At 45.7% G+C, this 22,220-nt stretch overlaps 1 protein-coding gene across 1 annotated transcript in view; it reads right to left on the bottom strand.

Moving 5' to 3' along the window:
* The window catches only part of LOC142000672 (ATPase family AAA domain-containing protein 3), a 68,147-nt gene that overhangs the window by 15,908 nt on the left and 30,019 nt on the right, over positions 1-22,220 (bottom strand). Inside the window, exons 11-15 of the mRNA XM_074975105.1 lie at positions 18,338-18,462; positions 15,482-15,533; positions 14,360-14,430; positions 10,442-10,609; positions 8,393-8,501 (exon numbers count right to left, since the gene is read on the bottom strand). Coding sequence (XP_074831206.1) covers positions 8,393-8,501; positions 10,442-10,609; positions 14,360-14,430; positions 15,482-15,533; positions 18,338-18,462 — 525 coding nt within the window. The remainder of the gene's footprint in view (positions 1-8,392; positions 8,502-10,441; positions 10,610-14,359; positions 14,431-15,481; positions 15,534-18,337; positions 18,463-22,220) is intronic.

Here is a 22,220-nt window from a genome sequence, read left to right as displayed (position 1 = left end):
TCTTGTAAAGAAAACCTAACTGAGGCACTGCATAAGGCTTCCTAAGAGCACACTACACTTGACTTCATAAAGAGGCCCTGCAGCCCTTTTTAACTGAATGACCAACTATAGTACTGATCACTCATTTTGCAGGGGGAGAGGGAAAAATTCTTGAGTCCTTTAGAAGTTACTCGGTATGAAGAAAGCTGCTTGGCAGCTAATGAAGTAATCCCAACACCCGGCTTCCACATACGATTTATTATTTAGCGCTATGACTGATCTGAGTTTAAACCAAATCGCCAATAGCGGGCAGTTGTGGTGATGTGTAGGAAAGTGATGGTGTTCTCAATTGTGTCTTTCCCTGCATGGCTTGCTGAAGATGATCTGAGGCAATATGCCATAAAGAATGCAAGCCGTACCGCTCTCCAGCCAACAGTGTTATCTCTGCAAAGCATGTTCAGTCTCTCCACCGCTGACTGGTCCATAATCAGGGCTCTATATACTCTGCACGGTGAGGGCCCCGGAACTGGCTGCTGAATCAACACCTTGCTGCAGGACTGTGCTTCACCACCTCAACTTTATTTAAAAAAACAAACAAACAAACAGAAGCATTTCAAGCCCATGTGGTTCGAGAAGCCAGCCCTAAAAACCAGTGCAAAACTCGGTATCTTGAAACAGTTCAGGGAGGTGTGAACTGCCCTCTTCATATCAATGGGGCTTTCCTTCTGAAGTCTAACGATGACGACTTACTACTGTAGAATTATCCAGCCGAGGTGCTGGTCCCACAAACCTGGATCAACTCCCATGCCTTTCTGGGTGCCAAAAATCCTAACCCCTCTCCTGCTCAGTTGCCAAACCACTTCTAGCTTACTCTCTACTTCAACCCCGAACTTCTCCAGTGCAGTTCTGCATTGTCAGTACAAACGTCTCCAGGAAGATCAAAAACTGAAAGTGCATGGACAGCAAAAAATAAATTGATTTACTATCACAACGGACATGGGATACTGCACTGATGGTATTTATCTTCATACTTAAGGCCTTCAAAATTTCAATACTTCCTTCCAACGTAGCTGACACAGGTTCATCCTGCTGCAGAGTGCCGCAAAATCCAGGGTCCTTGCTACAAAACTTGGGCCTGGTTTGTCATGAAGTACATGATCTGGGTCCTTATCCAAAACTGTCAGCAGGCTAGACAAGAGTCAAACTCTTTGGCAGAATAAACCATGTGATTCCACTGCCCCTGTCTCTCAAGTAGACCTGTTCTGCTAAGCAAGGCAACTGACAAACTAGAGTTGATCTGGTTTTGTAATACTCCTCTGATTTTCAAAACCATTCACTGAGTTGTAACATTTAGAACCTCACCTCCTCTTTATGCGAAAGGGAGAGCAGGTGACCCAACTGTCAGAAGATATCCTTTTTAAACTCAAAGCTGCACTTTCCAGTGCTAGACAGGGATGTCTAGAAGAGTTGTGTGTATGTTAGAAAACTAACTGTACCCAAGTGTGGTATGGCTCAATTTTTAACCAATGGTTTCTGGTGACAGAACAATTGACCACCAAAGGGAGTTTCTTTGATTTCATTTGGTCTGCTCACAATGGATGAGTATTCTGAGGAAAACACACACATTCCATGACTTAAACTCAATCAAAGAAACCACCTTTTGATGTACTTTATATGTGCTACAAAAGCCAAGGGCTCTTGCCTTGCAATAAGTTCAGTTTAGGTATAAAATATTTTGGAGTCCAACAAAGTACACAGACTTTTGATGGAAAGCGTTAAGACATTTTTAAGTTTACATCACTAACGGTTTAAAATGCATTGGTTTGACCTGCGAATTTCTCACTATTCCAATTCATTAATCTGGAGAGAAGCTGTTGCAGGTACAGCATGAAATTCTTTTGCTAACACCTTGTGAAATTATAACTTAGGCATGTCAGGAAGTAAAGGCAAAAATCCTGCTAACTTGTCTTGTTCAGGACGTAGAATCAGCCATAAGCTTCCATTAACCTGCCCAGCTATCCCATGTATATACGTGCTGAGGTTGATTTTCAAAGCTGGGTGCACAGTTGCCAGTTACAATCACCCAATTTGTGAAGGCAAATGCAGTATCTGGGCATAAAGGTGGACAGCAGCTGTGCATGTGAATATGCAAGGTATACGTGGAATTGTGAGCGCCACTCTAAACATGCAATTATGTTCACGTCTGAAAAATCAGGGTTCCCATGTCCACCACGGAGCTCATTAACTTGAAGCCGTAACACAGAGAGCTACACATTCCAGCTAATTTTTAAGGAGCACACTGCTTACAGGAAAGTTAATTCAGTGTTTGACTTCAGAGTTGAACTACCAGATGTTTCCTGGTAGCAGCCATAACATACAAGAATATCATGGGTAACATGTCTTCTGGAAGCTTCCCATGGTGGAATTGTGGAAGAGTTCTGCTATGGAGAAGATGCTTCATCTGATATTTTAAAAAAAGATTAAGGAGCCGAACAGTGTGAGGAGCACCCTGGACAGAGAGAGCAGAGTATGGGATTGCTCTGATTGCTGCAGAACAAAAGATAGGGCTTGGGATCATGCGGAAATCCAAAACTGTAGGACCCAGGAGATTGGGAAGGTGATATGGGGACAGAGAGATGAGATGAGACACATCAGGCTAACACCATTAAGATTAGTTGATACTTGACACCATTAAAATTAGTTATGTTTGCATGGATTAATTAGGAGCCAAGCGTTAGCACGTTTAAAGGAGAAAAGGGGAAACTTTGTACATACTGTTTCTTCACGGCAATATGAAATTGTAGCAGCAGCCAACTATTGACAAATTAACCTAGTTACGCCACTGGTTTGCAGCTCCCAAAGTGATCCAATCAGCTAGCTTTGGGAACTCCCTTTTATGGGGGATTTCCAAAGAGAATGGAAAATGACACAGGACCAGTAAAGCTAGAGCTTATCGCTTGTAACAGTCAGCCATGTGCCCAAATCCAGGCGCTGGGGGCAGGTTTGGGAGACAAAACAGCTTCAATTAGAATGGCAGCATCAGGTCGATCAGCAGGCTCCACACTCCAATCTTATTAAGTAAATTGCCAGTTTACTGCAAATTGTTATTCACTCAGCAGAAACGATCATGCAGTCATTTCTGTACAAAGTCATTTTTGGTAATTTGCGATGGAGGGAGTCAATGCTAATTGACTCCCATGTTTACAGGGAGATGGGTGTTATCCCTTTCAAGTGCAACAACATCCCCATCTTGCAGCTTTGCTTGTCTCCCCAGCAGCAGGAAGGTGGCAGGTGTTTGATTCTGCAGCGCGAGCAGTACACCCGTAACGGGGACAGGGCAGCACAGCAGAGATCAAAATGTGAAAACAAACCACGGCCGCTGGAAAGGAGAAGGCCCCAAGTTATATTGTCCACTAGCTATTCTATGGCTTCTCGCGCGGCCTCCCAAACTCCTGGGCATCTGATCATCCATACTGAAACCTTTATTTTTGACCCAATGCTCTGTGGTACCCTTTTGTTCACATACAGTACACTCCTCTGAATTTCCATCATTAACACCACAATATACCTTGTGTAGGGGAGTCTAGCTTGAGTTTTAGCAACCCTAAATTATCCCTACACTCAGTTCTTCTCCTGAGAGCTGTCTGTATAAATTATTTCAAAAGGCAAAAGGCTGAACAGATGCATTGGGGGTTAAATAAAAGCCAACTGGACAGATTGGTGTCGCTCCATTGAAGATATGTAGATTTACATCACATGAGAATCTGGTTCATTCCACATCTAGTTTATTTCCTTTTAAAATAAAACCCATAAGACTAAGTTGTGAAGAAGGAAGGATGTGTTAATTTCAGTTGGTTTTTTGCCAAGCTATTAGAAAAGTAATTTTGAAACATGAGCTTTTGCAGGCAGACTGCCTTATCTGTGAATTTCAGCAATTCTGATGTTAGACTGTATTCGGAGCCGCGGTTAATACATTGGGAAGAATAAGCTCCTGATATACTACCGGAGGCAGAGAATTCTGGGAAGATTTCCCAGGAGATGGTTAAAAGCCCATCAGGCTGAGCAAAGGTTTGATCTCTGCCTCCAAGCTACAGAGGACCAGGAACACCCAGTATGAGGATTGCTGGATACAGACTGAGTAAAGGACAGAATGAAGGGTTAAATGGGAGAAGAGATTTATTCCCTGACCCCCAAGATTAGGTTTCACACCTGGTTCCTCAAGTGTAATAATAAATACCTACATCTTATACAACATTTTCCCATCAGTAGGTCTCAAAGGACTTTACAGTGGAGGTCAGGATCATTATCTCCACTTCACAGACGGCAAAACAAACAGAGAAGTGAAGTGACTTGCCGCAGGGCGCCCAGCAGGCCAGTACGGAGAATAGAACCCGAGTCTCCTGAGCCCCAGTCCTGTGCTCTGGCCACTAAGCCACAAATCCTAAACCCCTTTCAGAACAGTTTAGCCAACAGGACTTCACTATGCATGAAGTTAGAGAGGAATAACCTGGGAGTTAGAAGACCTGGGCAGGTCACTGTCTCTGTGTCTGTGTCTCAGTTCCCCCCCCGTACGATGAGCACAATACTTGCCTCATTTGCGCATGCTATTACTCAATTTGTGGCTGCAAACATAGCAATTGTGTGCAAATTAGACATGCAACGATATACTTGAAGGCTATAAATTTGGCCTGGAAAGTGTAAAAAAAAACCCAAACCCTATAAAAATGAGTTGGCCTTATTACAAGAGTAAGCACAGGCTCACAACACCTTTTATCGGAAACAGTGACCCTTTGACTAATTTCTCTAACCTAAAATTAGAGGATTTCCTCTTGCCATACAATTAAAACGGTTTTCAAGTCCACCACATTTTATTCATAAAGAGCTGTCAGCAAACATCTGCTCTTCCAGGTTCATTTCAAGGTAAATGCCCTTCAAACCGACAGGAAGATAGATCAGGCGATCGTGAGCTTATCCCAGTATACATCTCAATCAACACACCTCTAGATTCTTCTTACATGGAAAGGAATGTAAATGTCCTACTAGAAAATAAAAACTAACTTTTATTTGTATTCCAGCACTAAAAGAAATAAGGCCATTTTATAATGGCTCAGCTCAGTGCTTTCATTTTCATGTGTCCTGAGACACATGGCTTAATAAAATGATTTATAGTCTGCTCTAACATCTTTTAAGAATAATTTTGCACCAAGATTTCCCATTAACTTGAAACACCGTTAGAAATTAAATCCCATGTGTTTCATGCAAAACAGACAAATAGTCTATTTGGAAACAATTCTGCTTAAATATTTATTACATTTCCTTTCCTTCTGCTTTAAATATGCAGGGAGGACAGGAATACATAGGTGTAACTGGTTTTATCTTCCCTGATGCTTATTCTCAATCCAAAAATCAATCTTTCGTTGATTTCCCAATTTGCACACTATGCAATACCAGAAGATTAGGACTTCAACACAAGAAGATATTCTTAAGAGCAAAGATTCTGCTTTCATGTAAGGATGTCTTTAGCAACAGAAAAAAATAAAGAACATAAAAGCTATGTAAATGGCATTGTTTCTGGTATATATTATTAATTTCCACCAGGCCATGAGCATGCATTTGCTTTAAAGAGGCATAAAATGTACCCATAATTCCAGGACCTTACAATCTAAGTGAACACCTATTCATGTGGCATCAGTAGGCAAGATAAGAACAGAAGAACGGCCATTATGGGTCAGACCAAAGGTCCATCTAGCCCAGTATCCTGTCTTCTGACAGCGGCAAATGCCAGGTGCCCCAGAGGGAATGAACAGAATAGGTAATCAAGTGATCCATCCCTTGTTACCCATTCCCAGCTTCTGGCAAACCGAGTCTAGGGAAGCCATCCCTGCCCATCGTGACTAATAGCCATTGATGGACCTATTCTGCATGAACTGATCTAGTTCTTTTTTGAACTAACTTTCAGAGAAGTTGTATAACTCTTCTTTAGTAACTTGAAATCTGTACATGGCATATTGACTATCAAAGGGCCAAACTGAAATCACAGAATATCAGAGTTGGAAGGGACCTCTGCTCTCGGCCATAACATTGGAAATCCTGAGTACTCCATTGAGGTGGAAATCCACCATGACTTCAGTTACTGCGCAGCATTTAGCAAGAGGAGTCTGTTCAATCTTCTATACTTCAGTGTATCAAACCCACCCCGAGGTGTCACAGGCTTCTTACCATCAGTAACAGCCACAGCAATACAGATCGCTTATACGAGGCCAATGCTACAGAGGAAAATACCCAGTTCCAATCTCTATTCCAGCAGCGCAGTAACATTTATTTATGCAGAAGTCAGCAGGTGTGTGTTTTGCGCTCTGCTTTGGGAGCACCTGCTGTAAAAAAAGCAACAGACTTTCTGCTCTGACTACTGTAATTTACACCCAACAGAAGGTCAGGGGAGCTGCTTATGAGCAACAGGCTCTATGCCATCACCCTGGCATATGCCACCGTGGCTGCTGAAGAATTAAGTTTTAATGAGAAATGCAGTTCTGCAAGGCCTCCTTTCACGAATGCAAAGCAAGAAGAGGGAATCAAGCTGAAGCCAAACCACTGTGGGGTTGTTCTTTTCATCAGCCACAGATGCAATCCAGGTCGTAGCTCCGATGGAGGGAGAAGGGAACACGGCTGACGTATGTGCTTTGTGTGGGTCTGTAGTCTAAGTGTGTCTCAGGACCAGTTCTGGTTCCAGGCTTAAAAGTGCTCTGAAGAAGGTAGGATGAGGAGTTTTGTTCCAGATTAAATGAACAGGCCACCATAATACAAAGAGGTCTCACCGGAGAACCAAACAATCTCGCACTAACACATGAACTAGTACTTGGGTCTCAATCACCCTCCCTCCCAGAAACACTGATCAAGATCTGAGCTTCCAGCCCACATCCACAGGGATCACTGATGAAAAACGCATCCGCAGTGCCTCACCACAAGACCAAGCGCTCCTATGCTTCCTATGGGATGCCATGCCAGGCTCCCACCTTTTCCGCTTGACTGAAGGAGACAGAAATGCTAGATAACCCTCAGCTGTAAGCCTGGAGCGTGGGAGAGCATAACCACATCATATGAGACACTTCAGAGTGCGCCATCTTTCTGTCGTTACTGTGGATGGCTCCCCAGACCCCATAAGCGGAGCGGACCAAGGAAGGAGTGCTCTGTTGGATGCCAGGAAGCACAACTGGGGTCTGAGGGAGGTGCCACGATCCACAAAGCACTTCTCTGTCTTTGTGAGCAACAGAAAACTGACAGCAAAGCTACTTTTCACATGTCAAAAACCTAGACACACGCCCAGCCCCTACTACCTGCACCCTCACAGCCTGAGGCAAGAATGCCAGAACAAGCCACCATCACTTGCCCGATAACTGCTTATGAACTAGACATTTTCAAATTTTTAACAATGACTTAGAAATCCACTAGCAGAGACCAAAGCTGTCTCCCCCCGCATCTGTTTTTCCGCTCTGTTCAATATGCTTCTTGTATGACACCTGAGATCCTGGATAACCACCAGCCCTCTGTACAGCATCTCAACGATCTCATATTTGGGCTCTAAGCTGCCAGGATACCGCAGTATTTGCTTTGGGAACAGCTATCAAACATTAGGCTGATAAGTTTTCAGACTCTGCCTGCTCTGTCTTGGGGACCTGTTTCCTGATTGGTGTGTCTGGCAGATAACCATTTAAGACGCAGGGTGAAATTCAGACCTGGCATAAGGGGTGTAATTCCAGTGAAGTCTCTGCATCTGCTTCCACCAGGTCTGAATCTGGCCCCTCAATATTTGGGCCATTTGTCATCCCTGACAAACCTCTTCACCCATCTCTATTGAGGCCAGTGTCTGGCCAGACCTGCATCTTTGGACTCTGGCTCTGCTCTGTATGGAGGGTTGTCTGGAGATATGCCCTTTTTGTTCCTTGTCTTTGCAAGTGTGAACAAGACTGGGCACTGCTCCTCTCAGCTCACTGATCATTTAGCACCATGCTCTGGTAGCCCTCCTTACTGAGCCAGTTTTCTGCAAGACAAGCATCGATAAACCAATTGCAGGACACCCAGAGCACAGCAAGAGGGATTAAGATGTCACAGGGAAATGCAAAAGCTGACAGGCTATTGATATGGGAATGGCTTATTGTAAGTGTCCCCTCTGGTACTGCTGTGCAGTGTGCTGGGTACTGGCTGACTGATGCCATCCACCCCAGAGCCAGCTGCATTTCAGCCGGGCAGTCTGAGTGTAGTTTGTGAAGTTCTACATGAAAGGCAGGATTTGAGATTTCGCCAGCGCAAATGTAAAGCTGCCATCAGCTGATTGCTCAAGCACGGACTTGGGTTGAGCCCTTCCTTAAAAAAGAAAAAACCACCCAAGAATGCCAGTCATCAACTTCTAGTTTACCTGCCACGCCACAGCAAGCTGGGAGATCTCTCGGCCAGACATGCCCTCCGTCAACTTGGCAATCTCAGAACACTTTTTCCCGTAGTCAAACTGGGCCAGCTTTAGTCGCCTAAAGGTCAGAAGCACAAGGATTAGTTTCCATGTAGTAACATCAGGAGAAAAAAAATGGAGGGTGGGATTTTAAGAAGTACTCTCGTGTTCGTTTAAGCCAATGGAAACAGAGTTAGGCCAGTGCAGGAGCCATTCACTTGAATGCATGCACGGGAGGGGCTTGGGTGTCCCAAAAGGAGAAACATTCACATGGAGACGGGATCAGGAATAGCACATGGACTAATACTAGCCACAGCCATCTGTGGTGGGCTCCCAAAGGCAACCTGAGACTTCTGGCCTGATTTAGACTCCTACCGAGAACGTTAACTAGGCCACGGGCATCCTGAACCGAGGGAGTGGAGTCCCGGCAAAGGTGCCAGGAACTGGCTGAAAATAATGGAGAGGTGGCTGCTGCACTGGTCAACAATCAATACTTGAGCAATTTTATCTCCCAGCAGCAGCTCTATTTTGGAAATTAGGAAACAAAGGCTCAAACTGGCCCCCCAGTGAACTCGTGATTGTCACAGCTGGTCATCAGCTCTTCTCTCATTAGTGTCCCCCTCTTGCTGGCAAAATTTCCACTTCTCTTCATGAGGTCTAAGCCAAATGTTCCAGAGTTTCATAAGCAATAAGAAAAAAGGGGGATTTGCCGTGAGGCTGAATCTCTCTAGTCCATTTGTGGGCGGGGGCCAGAAGGACAAGACAGCTCAATACAAAGTGCACAGCCTAGAAGAAGCCTGAGCAGAGGACTGGGAATCAAGAGACCTGGGTTCTACCCCCAGCTCTGCCACTGGCATCCTGTGGGAGTGACTTTCTCCAAGCTCCAGTTTACCCCAATCTGTAGCATGTTAATTCCCACCCCCATGACAGCGGTAAGAAGGGTGAAGTGGGGAGATTCTCAGATGAGCTGCTAGGAATAAGACATTGTGTAACTATGACTCAGACGCTGAACGAGGAGTGTTCTGGAAGCAAATTATTTTTTCAGCCCTTAAGTATTCTAGGAGCCAGGCGTGCAAACTGCAATATGGGTAATTTCACATTCGGGAGTCTGGAGCTCACTATTCCCCCTGCAACTCTCTGTAGTGGATAAAGACACAAACCCCACAGTTTAATGAAGTATAAATATTTAGCTAGCAAATGAGGACTGGAATCAACTTCTTAAGATAGCAGAGGGCACTCAATAAGTCAAGGCTCAGGAAATATTTCTTCTGCCTTCACTTTTGCCCCATTTCCCCCTTCTCCAATTATCTCCTGATTGCAGTCACTACCAAGAGATGCTTATTCTGGGAGGAAAATAGGGAGAAGAACTTGACAGACTGGGATATGCCCCAAGACCACCAAAACTTGAAGTTGCATATTCTCGGCCTCATTTGAACATGCATTGCACAGCTTGTCACTAAATGCAAGAGATACTACCTTAAAACGAACCCACCGTGAGAGAGGGAACCCTAAGACAGAGCATCCGTTATTACCATAGCACTTATATGTCCCTGTCATGGACCCCATTGAGGTAGGCACTGTACAAACAAAACAAAACGATGGTCCCTGCCTCAAGGACCTTACAACTTAAGTCTAAGACAAGACACCACAGATGGCTACAGACAGAGACGGTGGAGTACAAGGAAATGAGACAATACTGGTCAGCATTTTCCCCAGTGGTGTCTGCACACTAGCAGCCCAATCACTGTCAAGGGTCTAGTCACCAGGGTATGTTACCCGTCCCTTACCCAATTCTGTTGAAGAGCAGGGAACACTCTCGAATGATGGCAAAGGAAGTCTCATGGTCATTACGCAGCACAAACACTGCTGAAGCCCAGAGAAATCCACCTTCAGACCAATAGGCACAATTGGCTGGGATGAGGGTTTTGGTCTCCAGTGCTGATAATCAATGAAGAGCTTTTCTATGACCCAAGGACAAAACCTTCAGTGACCCCACTGCTCTGAGGATGGGATACTTACTGTTTCCCCTCTGTGGCAGGCTTCAAGACGTGCTTATCAAAATACATCCTCACCAGCCGCTCCCGCTCTTGTAGCTGCGGAAGGTCAAAGTTCACCATTTCATCGATTCGGTCGTTGATGGCCCAGTCAAACTGCTCTGGCTGGTTACTTGCTAAAACAAGCATGAACCTGGGGAGGGGGAGGAGGTGAGATCAGCGAGAAAGACACCCATGGATGCAGATCCAATATGACTCATGACTGCTATGGGCCAGAGCCCATGTGCGGTAATCTTTCTTCCTCAAGTTCCACAAGCTCATCATCTTCTCCCACTATTTAATGCTCCAGCGAAGGTCTACTCGCAATGTGGAAAGTGGCATTGCCATCGCTACCACAGTGACGGACGTGGGCTGGAAAGAGGCTTGTTACATCAGTGCAGAAGCAGCCGGCTGGAGTGAGAGAACCCCCCACCCCCCGCCCACAGACCACCACCAATATCTCCTGTACGAGCCGAAGCAAGAGACAGGCCCAGGTGCTGGCAAGGGGACAGATTCCATCTAGATTCCTCTAGATCACTGGTTCAAACTCACCCCAGAGAGCTGGCTGAAAGCTCTTACCCTCTAGCAGCAGTCTGGTGGCTTAAATGAAACAAGATGGGGAGCAGCCTCAGTCCAGTTCCTAGTGCACACATGGCCACCTCACAAAAAGCCCTTGCTGGCTCTTTCATTGGAAGCCCCAAGGACTGAACAGAGCCATCTTGGCACTGGGAGCGGCCCCTTGCATGAGGGGAGTGACACTGGGAATGGCACACCAGGGAGGCTTGCACTGCTGGGGCCGTACCTGTTTTGTGACAGGAGGATTTGGGTCTCTAGGGCATTTTGCAGGGACACTAATTCCTCTTAAAAGATGGAAACATTTAACAGCAGGGAGACTGCAAGTGGCAGGGAAATTGCTTTTGATTTAAAGCTGGGTAATGTTAGATGGTGTTTCCTTCAGTGCAAGCACCCTGTGAGAGCCCAGACTTTCCAGCACACCAGCAAGCGCACCTAAGGGAAGCGGGCGTCCAAGAACGGGCAGGTTCACCTGACCCTCCTCTTGCTCCAGCACAGTGGACGCTGCTCCAGCTATCTACCCGCTCTGGCCCTCTCCCTCCCTTTCTGGTGGCTTCCCAATTTGCATTTTGAAAACTGAGTGGCTGCTTTTTCGCTTTGTGATGATGCTCTCCCCCCTTGCCAATTTCGCTTTAGTGCATTAATTGAGGCTACTGGCATAATGGTGAAGTATAATTTGAAATGGGCTTTTAACTGCAGCTATTGAAATATTGACCCTCTTGCCGCTTGTTGAAATCCAGGCCCACCAGGGGCCATGTTCTTTGCATTCATTTGCAAAGAGAATTTCTCTGGCCCAAAAGTCACATTGGCATTCCGCTGAGCCACGGTGGAAGCACAGCTGGGCCTTCCTAGACAAAGGTCTTTCTGTGGCGAGGGGGAAGATTATGAGAGACAGCTCGAGAAAAGGGAGTGGAGGAAGTTGCTTGGAGGTGTTAGTAACAGGTACCCAACATTGAGATTTCCCAGTACGTCCTTTTGGGAAGCTAAGATCGGCTACATAAAACCTAGCACTCATTGAAGGCAGTTCCTGCTAAGTAACAGAACTCCTCAGGGTCCCACTGACACTCGTGTATTTACACAGGCTATCAGAGTTACCTAACAAAATCCCCATATATTGCTGGCAGGAAGGACTTATCTAAAAAAGCTGCAGTGAGAATCTCTGAAAATTAAGCAGTGCACAAAATCTACAGGAGACATTCGCTTTCCTAGAATGGTTTACTGCAGGAGTCATGGGCGAATTAAGTACTCATCAAAATAGGGAGCTGGTCATTTGGATTGGAGCACGGGACAAGCAAGCACTGGAAGAAGCTTCTCCAGAGCTCTGCCCAATGTACCTCAAAAAGGTAGCTAGAGCAAGGGGTTGGTATGAACCATTCCCAGCCTGCTGCTGGATTGCAGTGTGATTGTGACTCTGACGCCGGGCTTCAGTTTACCCTGGGAATTGTGAACCATAAAGGTTTGCAAAGCGCTCCACTCCTTGGGAGGAAAAAGAGAGGCAACAACTACAATAAATCTTGAGCTGCAACACTCTATTAATCCTGAGTCCTGGGGCTTCTTCTGGAAGAGCTCCCTCGCTGATCTCAATTGCTTTGTCAGGGCATAGGGCAAAAGACAGTTTCATTAAGTGACCTGACGGTTAGGCTTTATCCGCTGTCACCCTTTAAATCTTTGCAGGTTTACTTTAAAACATTACGCCCACTCAGTATGTACAGTGTTCATTCTACTGTCATACCTCTGGGAAATACTGGGGTAGCCCTAGTTAATTCTTATTACTAGTTGTGCTTAAATTCTTTGCATTGCTAGAGCTTTTCAAAGTGCTTCAGAAAAGGAGGACAAGATTATCCCCATTTTACAGCTGGGGAAACCGAGGCATGGGAATTGTCCAAGACCACAGAGAGCCAGGAAAAGAACCCAGCTTTCATGTCTCGTGCTTCAGTGCCCTATGCAGTGGGCCACATTCCCACCCTTTTAAGGCAACTGAAAAGTTTAATGGTGACCAACGTACATAAACAAACTTGGCAGACTATAGCTCCCATCGGTGCTAAGAAGAGTCCCATGGGTGCCTCTGGGAGAAAAAACTCCTGCCAGTGTCCTGAACCAATCACACAGCATTACCATAACAATGTTCACTTCTTTATCTAAGTCCTTCATTACGTTTTAATCACTGGGGGCATCTGACCTCCCTGCACTCAGAAAGGAGATGGTTATTTTTGACTTGGCTCCTTTAGAAAAGGATAAATTTAATCATCAAGCAGACTTGGCAAAAAAACAAAGTAAAAAATGACTTTAAGGGGAGAAAAAAATAATTTTATTTTGACCATTATGATCACAGGGAAATGATTCCCATTAGGCTAAGCAGCGCTCTCCGGGTAGGAAATGCTGACTATACAGAAACTGGGCACAAGATGAAGGACAGTCAAGCTAATTCACATGCACACGTATTTGACACCACCACCAAACAATAATCTGTGTTTGTGGACACACGTGACAGGCTCAGAGAGAACAGCTCTGGGTTTCCTAAGTGTATTTACACTAGAGAGTACAAATATACTGAATCCACTAGAGAGCTTGCTCAGAAGTGAGAACAGGGCCAGCTTTAGGCATGAGAGATGGCTCACCCCTCGGGCACATGGTCAGAGGGGGCACTGGAAGAGTGAAAGTGCTGCAGGTCAAACAGGCACCAGGAAGTCCTGTTAAAGGGTTTCAAGCACACACCTGAATGCCACTAAACCCCATGGCAAGCCTAGCACCTTCTTTAGTGACACGGACATCCATGAATCCAGACTGCACTGGTTTAGCAGAAATGCTAACCGCCCAAGAAGGGGAAAGTCTGTGTTTATGCTTCCTTCAAGGCGATCTACAGAGCCATATACTGTCCTTACCCATTTCGGTGAAGGCTGCGCAATGCACCTCAAGTGTTAAAACAGAGCCATATGTAGTATCTGCATGGATAAGGACGGCTCAGTCTCTTGTACCGTATATTACAACAAGGTCTGTACAGACTCCCTTCAAACACTTTCTGGGGCACTCAAAAAGCCTCCAAGTTTGAAAAACAGGAGTCTCCACTCATGCACTACACTTATGAGCTTCTTTTCTGGCTCCAAGGAAAGAGAAGCAGGTGACCGAATTTTTGTTTTATTTTTAAGATGCAATAAGTCACTCAGTTTTCTCAGCACAGATTTTTGTATCTCTTGATGGAGGAGATCAAAGGTCTAACTCCCAGTGACCATCTCAACTTGTATACCCTGTCACCAGGCAAAAAAATGCTTTAGAGACTTCTGCCTGCTTTTACTGAACATGAGTTATTGCACTACAGAGACTGGGTTCTTACTTGTTGCTGTGCTGTCCTGTCCTGTGCAGAAATGCATTCAGTGTCGCTCTTAGGTCTTCACTGATTTTCTCCTGCAAAGAGAAAATTTCAGAGGAGGGTCACTCACCTGGTGGTCAAGGATGGGCTGCAACCTTTGCAAATATTAATGGTGATTTTTCCATTGTTATGGTAGTGCTTAAGGCCCTGCAAGAGATCAGGGCCCCTTAAGCTAGGCACTGTACACATACAGTGGGAGTGCCTGCCCTGAAGAGCTTACAATCTACCTATTCAAGACAGAGTGGGAAGGGAAAAACACAGAGAGGTGAAGTGACTTGCTCAAGGTTACCAAGCAGAACAGTGGCAAAGCCAGGAACAGAACCCAGGTCTCTTGGCTCCCGGTACACTGCTCTATCCACTGGACTCTGCTGCCTTTGGCTGAATAAATATGTCCAATGGAAGCTTTCACTTTCTATTTAGGTTCTTGAAAGGAAGGGGAATAAAAAGCTGCAATAAGAAAAGGATTCCCTTGAACATGTATTAATATGATTTCTCCAGGGCGGGACATGAAAACTCTTTAAACAGATCACTTGGATCCTGAGTGCTGGGCCTAGGAGCAAGATGAGATTCCCCTTCAATGCACAGCACGGGGATTTGTTCTTAAACCGGCAAAAAGGAGTTTGTGGCTTTTTTTGGTGCAGCTTTGTTAGTGCTGTGGAAAACAACTCAGATATGACAAGAGTCCAAGCCAGCCACTTGCCAGGGTAAAACACACCCGCAGGGGCACAACAGTGAAATGTGGGACCATGTTTCCGCTGCTTCCTGTCATTTTAATTCCTCATTTTCTCTCCTATCACCCAGCCACCTGCAAACTGTCCAACACATGGCTCATGCTACCCACCCCCCACTGCTTGTTGGAGGAAGGAACAAATTCTCAAGTCAATGTTGAACGACATTTGCCCCACACAGCTGCAAGAGGGTAATTTCTCCTCTTCAAGTCTCTTAATTATGTAAGCAGTAGGGCACCTGCCAGTTTTAATCATTTTTGCCTGTCGAGGCTAACTAGTCAAGTTAATCGAGAAAGCTGCTGGCTGAGTGACCGACCCACACCACACACAGATGGGGGCTGCATGGAAAAGCACTTACTGTTGCCCTCTTCCGTAGGAACGCATCTGCTTCATCTACAAACAGCAAGAGGCTGTGAAGGGAAAAAAAACAAAACAAGTAGAGACAGATACAGCAAGGGAAGAAGGCAAATGATCTAGAGCACCCTAACTAGCTTAGGGCTCCTCTCTCCCCAGACCTGATCATCAGAGGTGTCTAACCTGAAGCTCCACCAGTATATATGGGAAGGGGCTGTTGGCGGGGTCCCCTAGCTTTGGAATTTGTCCCCCACTGCTCAGAAATAGCCTGAATTGAAGAACTTTCAGGGCATGTTGCAAAGCTTATCTTTTTTTCTCTAGATGCTTGAAAACCAGGAGGGTGTGGGGAACAGCTGGTGGGGGGTCTGAGCCACATGGTTTAGTGGGATTGGCTAATCCTAAATTGTACTGCTGCACTTGAGTTATGTTCAAGTAATTAAGTAGGGTAGGTGCTCTTTTTAGCATCTGTAATACTAAGTAAATGCACAGCTCAGGGCACTAGACAGAAATCCAAGAACACAAGCAGCCCCGGTGACAATATATGCCATACAAAATATTCCATGGCTACGGCTGCTGTTATTTTACGGATGTAACTTTTGGGTCACACCCATGGCATAAAAAACTTTCCCCCACTAACTAATGGTATTTTCCCCATCCCCTCTCTTTATTAATATTTTTGAACACACAGGTGGAAATAATGGTTTTTATTATTTATTCATTCCTCCAGGTAAAGCCAATGAATAATTCAGAAAAATAAATGCTTTGGTGACCCAAGATTTCTGGTCCCTGCAGGAGAGGCAGGGTAAAGAGGAGGCCCATGTATTATGTTTTCATTTATCTAACACAACAGATACTGCTTCCTGTCAAGTGATCCAAGTGCCTTTTTGAATAAAACCTTTTACTCAACTCCAGCTTCCCAGGAAATAGTCTCAACTGCTCTTTCCCAAAAGAACAGTTTCTTCAGAGTTGCCTCTGCCCCTGCCTCCAAATGCTGGCAGCTTAGCAGAGGCAACAGCTAAACTACAAGTCTGAAAGGCAACGCATGGCACCTGATGGAAGCTGTTTAAAAGCTTGTGAGCACTGCTCCTAGAACATGCACGGATACATCTCCGTAGCCTTTCCATTTCCTATTTCTGGGGTGCAGCCTTGAGATAGATTAAGTGTCACAAGTTCAAATTCCAGACCAACTAGTGCTGTGAAATGTGGTGTTCTGACAGGGAGTTTGTGTTAGAAGTGGAAATCTCATCTCTCCTCTTCCCCTGATCCCCCCCCTCCCCCCGCCCCTTTTCAGAACAGTATCTGCCTACTGACAGTAGGAAAATGACCCAAACCTACGGAAAGCAGCCTGGGGTTCCTCCAGCACATTGTATGCAGTGGAATAACTTATCTATGCCAGTCCATTTCTTAAAAACTGTAGGCCTTCTGCCTTCCAGCTCCTCAAAATGGAGGCTGTAAACTCTTCCAAAGGAAGTTTGTTTTGAAAGCTTTAAATATCAACTTTTTGGGGCAAATTAAAACAATTCGGTGATGAACGCAGCAGAGTATCCATATGGACACTGCAAGAAAATGTCTGTCTGAACCAATAACAGGACACATAAATCACCCATTAGCCCTCTCCATGCAAGGCTTATATCCTGCAAAATAGCACAGGAGCAAAACGAGATGGCTCCCAGACCTCTTATTAGATTTTTAATATGCCTGGGAGGGGACAAGGGTGCACATAGAAGAGTGATATCAGCTTCATGCCTTCCTGCAGCTCGCATGAAGCAATTCACATCACCACAAATAGCTTAGCTAGGTGCTCTCTCAAGACTCAAGAGTGGGGATTTAGTCTGAATGAAAGAACCACTCCAGAGTGTTTGTTTTAAAGGGGTCTTGGAAAGGCAGGAAGCGTTTGCGCTTTGCTTCTTGATGAACTGCAAGGTGTTTGAATGGATTGTTACAAACATCAAGAATAGAATTCCCTGGTTTTGCTGGAAGCTCATTGGAGAATTAACCAGACAAGCAGGAGGATCATGACACCGCAAAAGCCTAAAACCTGAGCAACAGGAAGGGGAGGGCATTATTAGACAGACTCTTTAAAACGTGGTCATGTCTCAATTTTTGTTACCATTTATTTAATTCCAACCACTGACTCGCTTAGGAGAAAAGCTCTCCAGGATTCACCATTCCCACCTCTTCAACTGGGAGCCGAGAGAGTTCCCATTCCAATTCTCCATTCCTCTATGAAGACATCCAGCCAGGACCAGAGAAGGCAAGCGCTGACACCCCTGAGAAGTCTCAGGTAAAGAGCAAGCAGAACATTCTTTTTCATGAGTGGGGGGCCAGGAGGGGAGAACTTTTTCAGCCTTTTATACATCATTAAGCAGACGAAGAGTGCACCCCATTGCAGGTCACTATTAAAAAGGTATGATATGGGATGGGTAATGCAACACCTGTTCCATTACAGTTTCTACCCAGAAGCATCTGTGGGTACATCTATATGGCAATCACAGGGTGTGACTGCAGTTCAAGCAGACTCATCTGAGCTAGCTTTAATCTAAACAGCTCAGGTCCTCGAGCAGCGCAGCCTCAGCTCAGGCTAGCCCCATGAGTAATTACCTGCGGTCCTGGGCAGGCTTGTACAGTGCTCACTGAAGCTCATGCTGCCTCAGCTTTACTGGCCTAGGATCCAAGCTAGCTAGATTAAAGCTTGCTCGGGTATGCCCATTCAAGTTGGGATCACACCTTGTGATTGCAGTACAGACATACCCCTATGATTCACAAATGCCTGGTCATTACGCGCTCCCATTCCACTAGGTCCCCCATGCAAGGTAAAGGATCTATGCAAAGCTCAGATGCCAAAGGAACTCCTACTTACCCTCTCCTACTTGTGTTAGCCCAGTCAAAGACCTTGTGCATGGCAGTAACTCCTTCCCGCCCCATGGGGGCGACATCGCCACCTGTCATGATGGCATAATCCATGCCTGAATGCATGGCTAATTTCTGGAAAACAAAAAGGGAAGAGAAAAGAGGTTTTTGAGTGGTGATTAAAATGTTCTCATTCACTATTCAAGAGCACAGAATAAGAAAGTGGGAAGAGGGTATTAAATTACTGACATCTGCTATGGCTTGGGACATGTCAGAGCCTCTCCACCTCATCTGCCCATCTGTAAAATCCTGGGCATTCTGCCCCCTCACCTGGTTGAGAGTATTAATGCTTGCAAATTACGGTGCTGATGAAAAATGGAAGTACAAGTAATATTAAACCATGCTCTCATGTCACAGAGGGGCACAGTAGAGTATTTTAAGGGAAAGGAAGGAAGAATGGATAACCTTGCAGGCAGACTCGGGAGATCCAGATTCAAAAATGTTAAGACACAGAAGGGACCACTATAATCCTATAGTCTGACCTCCTACACAGCACAAGCCAGAGAATTTAACCCAGTGATTCCTGCATCAAGTCCCTAACTTCTGCTTAGGCTGGAGCACATATCTTAGAAAGACATCTCATCTTGATTTAAAGACTGACTGATGTGAGCTGCTTCAATGGTTATTACCCTTGCCTGTTAAAAATTTACACTTTAATTGTAGCCTGAATGTATCTAGCTTCAGCTTCCAAATCGGGGATCTTGTAAAGCCTTTGTCTGCTAGATTAGAGCCACAAAACATTCTTCTCATTTAAGTATTTATACACCTTGATCAAGTCATCTCTCTTGGAAAAACTACATAGATGGAGCTTCTTCTGTTTCTTAGTTGTAAAGCAGATTTTCCAGAATTAAGATCCTTCTCGTAGCTCTTCTGAACCTTTTCCAATTTGACATCCATGTTTTTTAAAAACAGGACACCAGACTCCCTCCCTTGGGCAACTCATTTAACCTTTCTGAGCCTCAGTTTCCCACCTTCTGATTACACTCTGTATCCCTTTCGCTGCATTGTTTGTTTAGACTGTAAACTCTGCAGGGCAGGGACAGTTTCTTGCCTATCTGTGCAACACAATGGGGCCCTAATCTCAACTAGGTCTTTTAGGGGTTAGAGTGATACAAACAACAAGGGACGAAGCTCTGCATTTCTCTATTTGCTGATGGAGTTAAGAACCTGGCTTGTTGATGATTATTTAACTTCTCTGGCATTCAGCCTAAATTATGGAACTTGTCCTTCCGTTTTGGAGGCTGTTTTTAAAGCCTGACTCAAGTCATGAGTCTGGTGACTGCCAAGTGAAGGGTTTCATAAAGAAGCCCTTGGAGTGGGCCAGGAATGTCTCCAGCAAGCCTGAAAGTAAGCAAATCTGCTGTGCTTGTGCATAGTACCAGCTGATCCATCAGGTGGGCTGGACAGGGCATAGAGATGGCGCTTATGGAGAACGGCTTCACACCAACTGGAGTTGCTGAGGACGCTGTGTCATCACAGGGTGGAATTACAGCACCAGGAGAACCTCCCTTCGTCCCCCCAGCTTTGGATCAATAGATTTTAAAGCCAGAAGGGACCATCATGATCATCTAAGTCTGACCTCTTGCACATTCCAGGCCACAGAACCTCGCCCACCCACTCCTGACATAGACCCCTAAGCTCTGGCTGAGTTACTGAAGTCCTCAGCTCACGATTTAAAGACAATGACGTTAACTCCCAGTTTAAACATCCCCTCTACCTGACTAAAGGATGCCAGTGGGGAATCAGCCTGCAACTGCCAGTGTCTGAGAGCCATAGAGGGCTTGGTCGAGAGTTCAATCTGTCCCAACATACAGGAACTTTGTCATAATAAACATTTTGCAGGAGGCGTAAGCATGAGCGACCACACACACCTCTGGGCTCAGGTGAGCGTAGGAAAGGAGTAGAACAGTAGAGAGCCTCTTCCTCCCCCATGCCCCGTATCAGGAGGTGGTGGCAAGGAGCAGCTTGGTGGAGCCCTGCCACGGCCAGCAGGCTGGATTGAGAATAGAACTTAAGTCGCCAGCGCAGTCCTTGCTGCCCAGTTCTGCCGACTCAGCTGAAGGGAACTTGTCTGAAGGTCAAAGGGAACAAGCCAGTTTGTGCAGGGACGTGACAGCCACCGCTACGTATGCCATTAACGCCTTCCCATCTCCAGTGAAACATGCTCAGCTGAACCGGACCAATTAATTGCTGGGTGGCAGGAGGCAGGGGAAAAAAAGCTTTGCTTTGTCCATTAAAATCACCCAGCTCCTGCTACTAAATGTTAAAAGTGTTCAGAATCAGGCTGACAGTGCTGGGAGCTCAGAGCCACATTCACGGTGTTCACAGCCTGCCATCCAGCACAGCTACTTAACAGACTGTTGACCCATAGAGCCCTACACTGCAGGAAGCAGAAAACCCTGTCATGTTGCTCCACGCTGCCATCTTTTATTGTTCACTGAGGACCGAGTCCATGTAGCTGCTTTGTTTTCTGTTAAAGCCTATCTGAATGTTGATGCTGCGGGACAAGTTGGTGGTTTTCAGCCGCTTTCCTGGTGGATTGGTAGCCACATCACAAAAGCCATCCATGCCACTACAACTGGCCAGTGATCAAATGGGCTATGGAAACAGAAATCCAGTGGCCCCTAGAAGCCAGGATTGAAGGAGATCAATGAGGCAGTCAAGTATCAGAGGGGTAGCTGTGTTAGTCTGGATCTGTAAAAGTGGCAAAGAGTCCTGTGGCACCTTATAGACTAACAGACGTATTGGAGCATAAGCTTTCGTGGGTGAATACCCAGTTCGTCGGATGCATGCATCTAGACACTGCTACCAGACCTGGTTTGGAGAGCACGTTTCTACAACGGAAGCAGCAGCCCTGAGAGTTCAGTAGCCTGCAGAGTCCTCTGACTTCCCTTATTTGTCCACCAGTTTTTTAAGTACAGGAAAGCACAAGGGGGCAGTGAACTCCCAGGGATGGTGTCTCCCCGAGTAGAAGCGCTGCCTGAGAGCACACATTGCCATACACACTTGCTCGAAAAAAATATGCAGGAGGACGTAATGGGAATGTGACCCTCAGACTTCTCTCCCCACCTCCCATTCATGGGAGCACAGGAGCGTGGGATGACAAGAGACCTACAAGAGCAGGACATATTTCCTTAGAGTAGATCACAAGAAACTGATGCTTTCCTCCCACCAAATTGTTAAATAATGTCCCTTTACACTAGAGTCTTGTCTGGTCTACACTTGTTCTTCTCAGAGGTCAAGTCAGCTGATCCATAATTAGACTTCACACCAATGATGTTCAGATAAAGAGACGAATTCTAACAGTAGCGAGCTTCCTATGGTACTGGCAGCATCTCATTTTGCTATTGAGGAAGGTTTACAACTCCTGTGCTGTAGCTCCCCCACTCAGTAGTTACCCACCTGTATTTTAGTTGTAGCCCGCCTGTGTAAGACCTGAACGTCAGCTGTGCTCCACACTGCTGCCTAAAGACCACGGAATGAGTAAGTGCACGGGGTCTTTGCACCCAGGTGCTGGTGAATTCTGGCTGGCAGCCGGGTGTAGATTCAGTGCCATACAACATATTGTGTGCCACCACCACCGTTATTCAAGAGAGACAGACGATCCAAACAGGAGTAATGGACTATCTGGTGGTGTAACAGGCTAACGAACGCACAGCTCCAGCTGCGATAATGCCGTCTCTCCCTGCAACTAATGCGTGTGAAAGGTGTTCTCTCAGGAATCCTTGAAAGCTTTTATTTCTACAAACACCCGTTCAGCAAGGGTGGAGACAGTTCAAGCCATAACATCTCTTTTCCATCAATATGTCAACTCCAAACCTGAGGGCTAGCCT

The sequence above is a fragment of the Natator depressus genome, chromosome 18 (assembly GCF_965152275.1).
Source record: "Natator depressus isolate rNatDep1 chromosome 18, rNatDep2.hap1, whole genome shotgun sequence".
NCBI lineage: Eukaryota > Metazoa > Chordata > Testudines > Cheloniidae > Natator > Natator depressus.
Note: the sequence above shows the minus strand (reverse complement) of the source record. Positions and strands in the feature narration are given on the sequence as shown.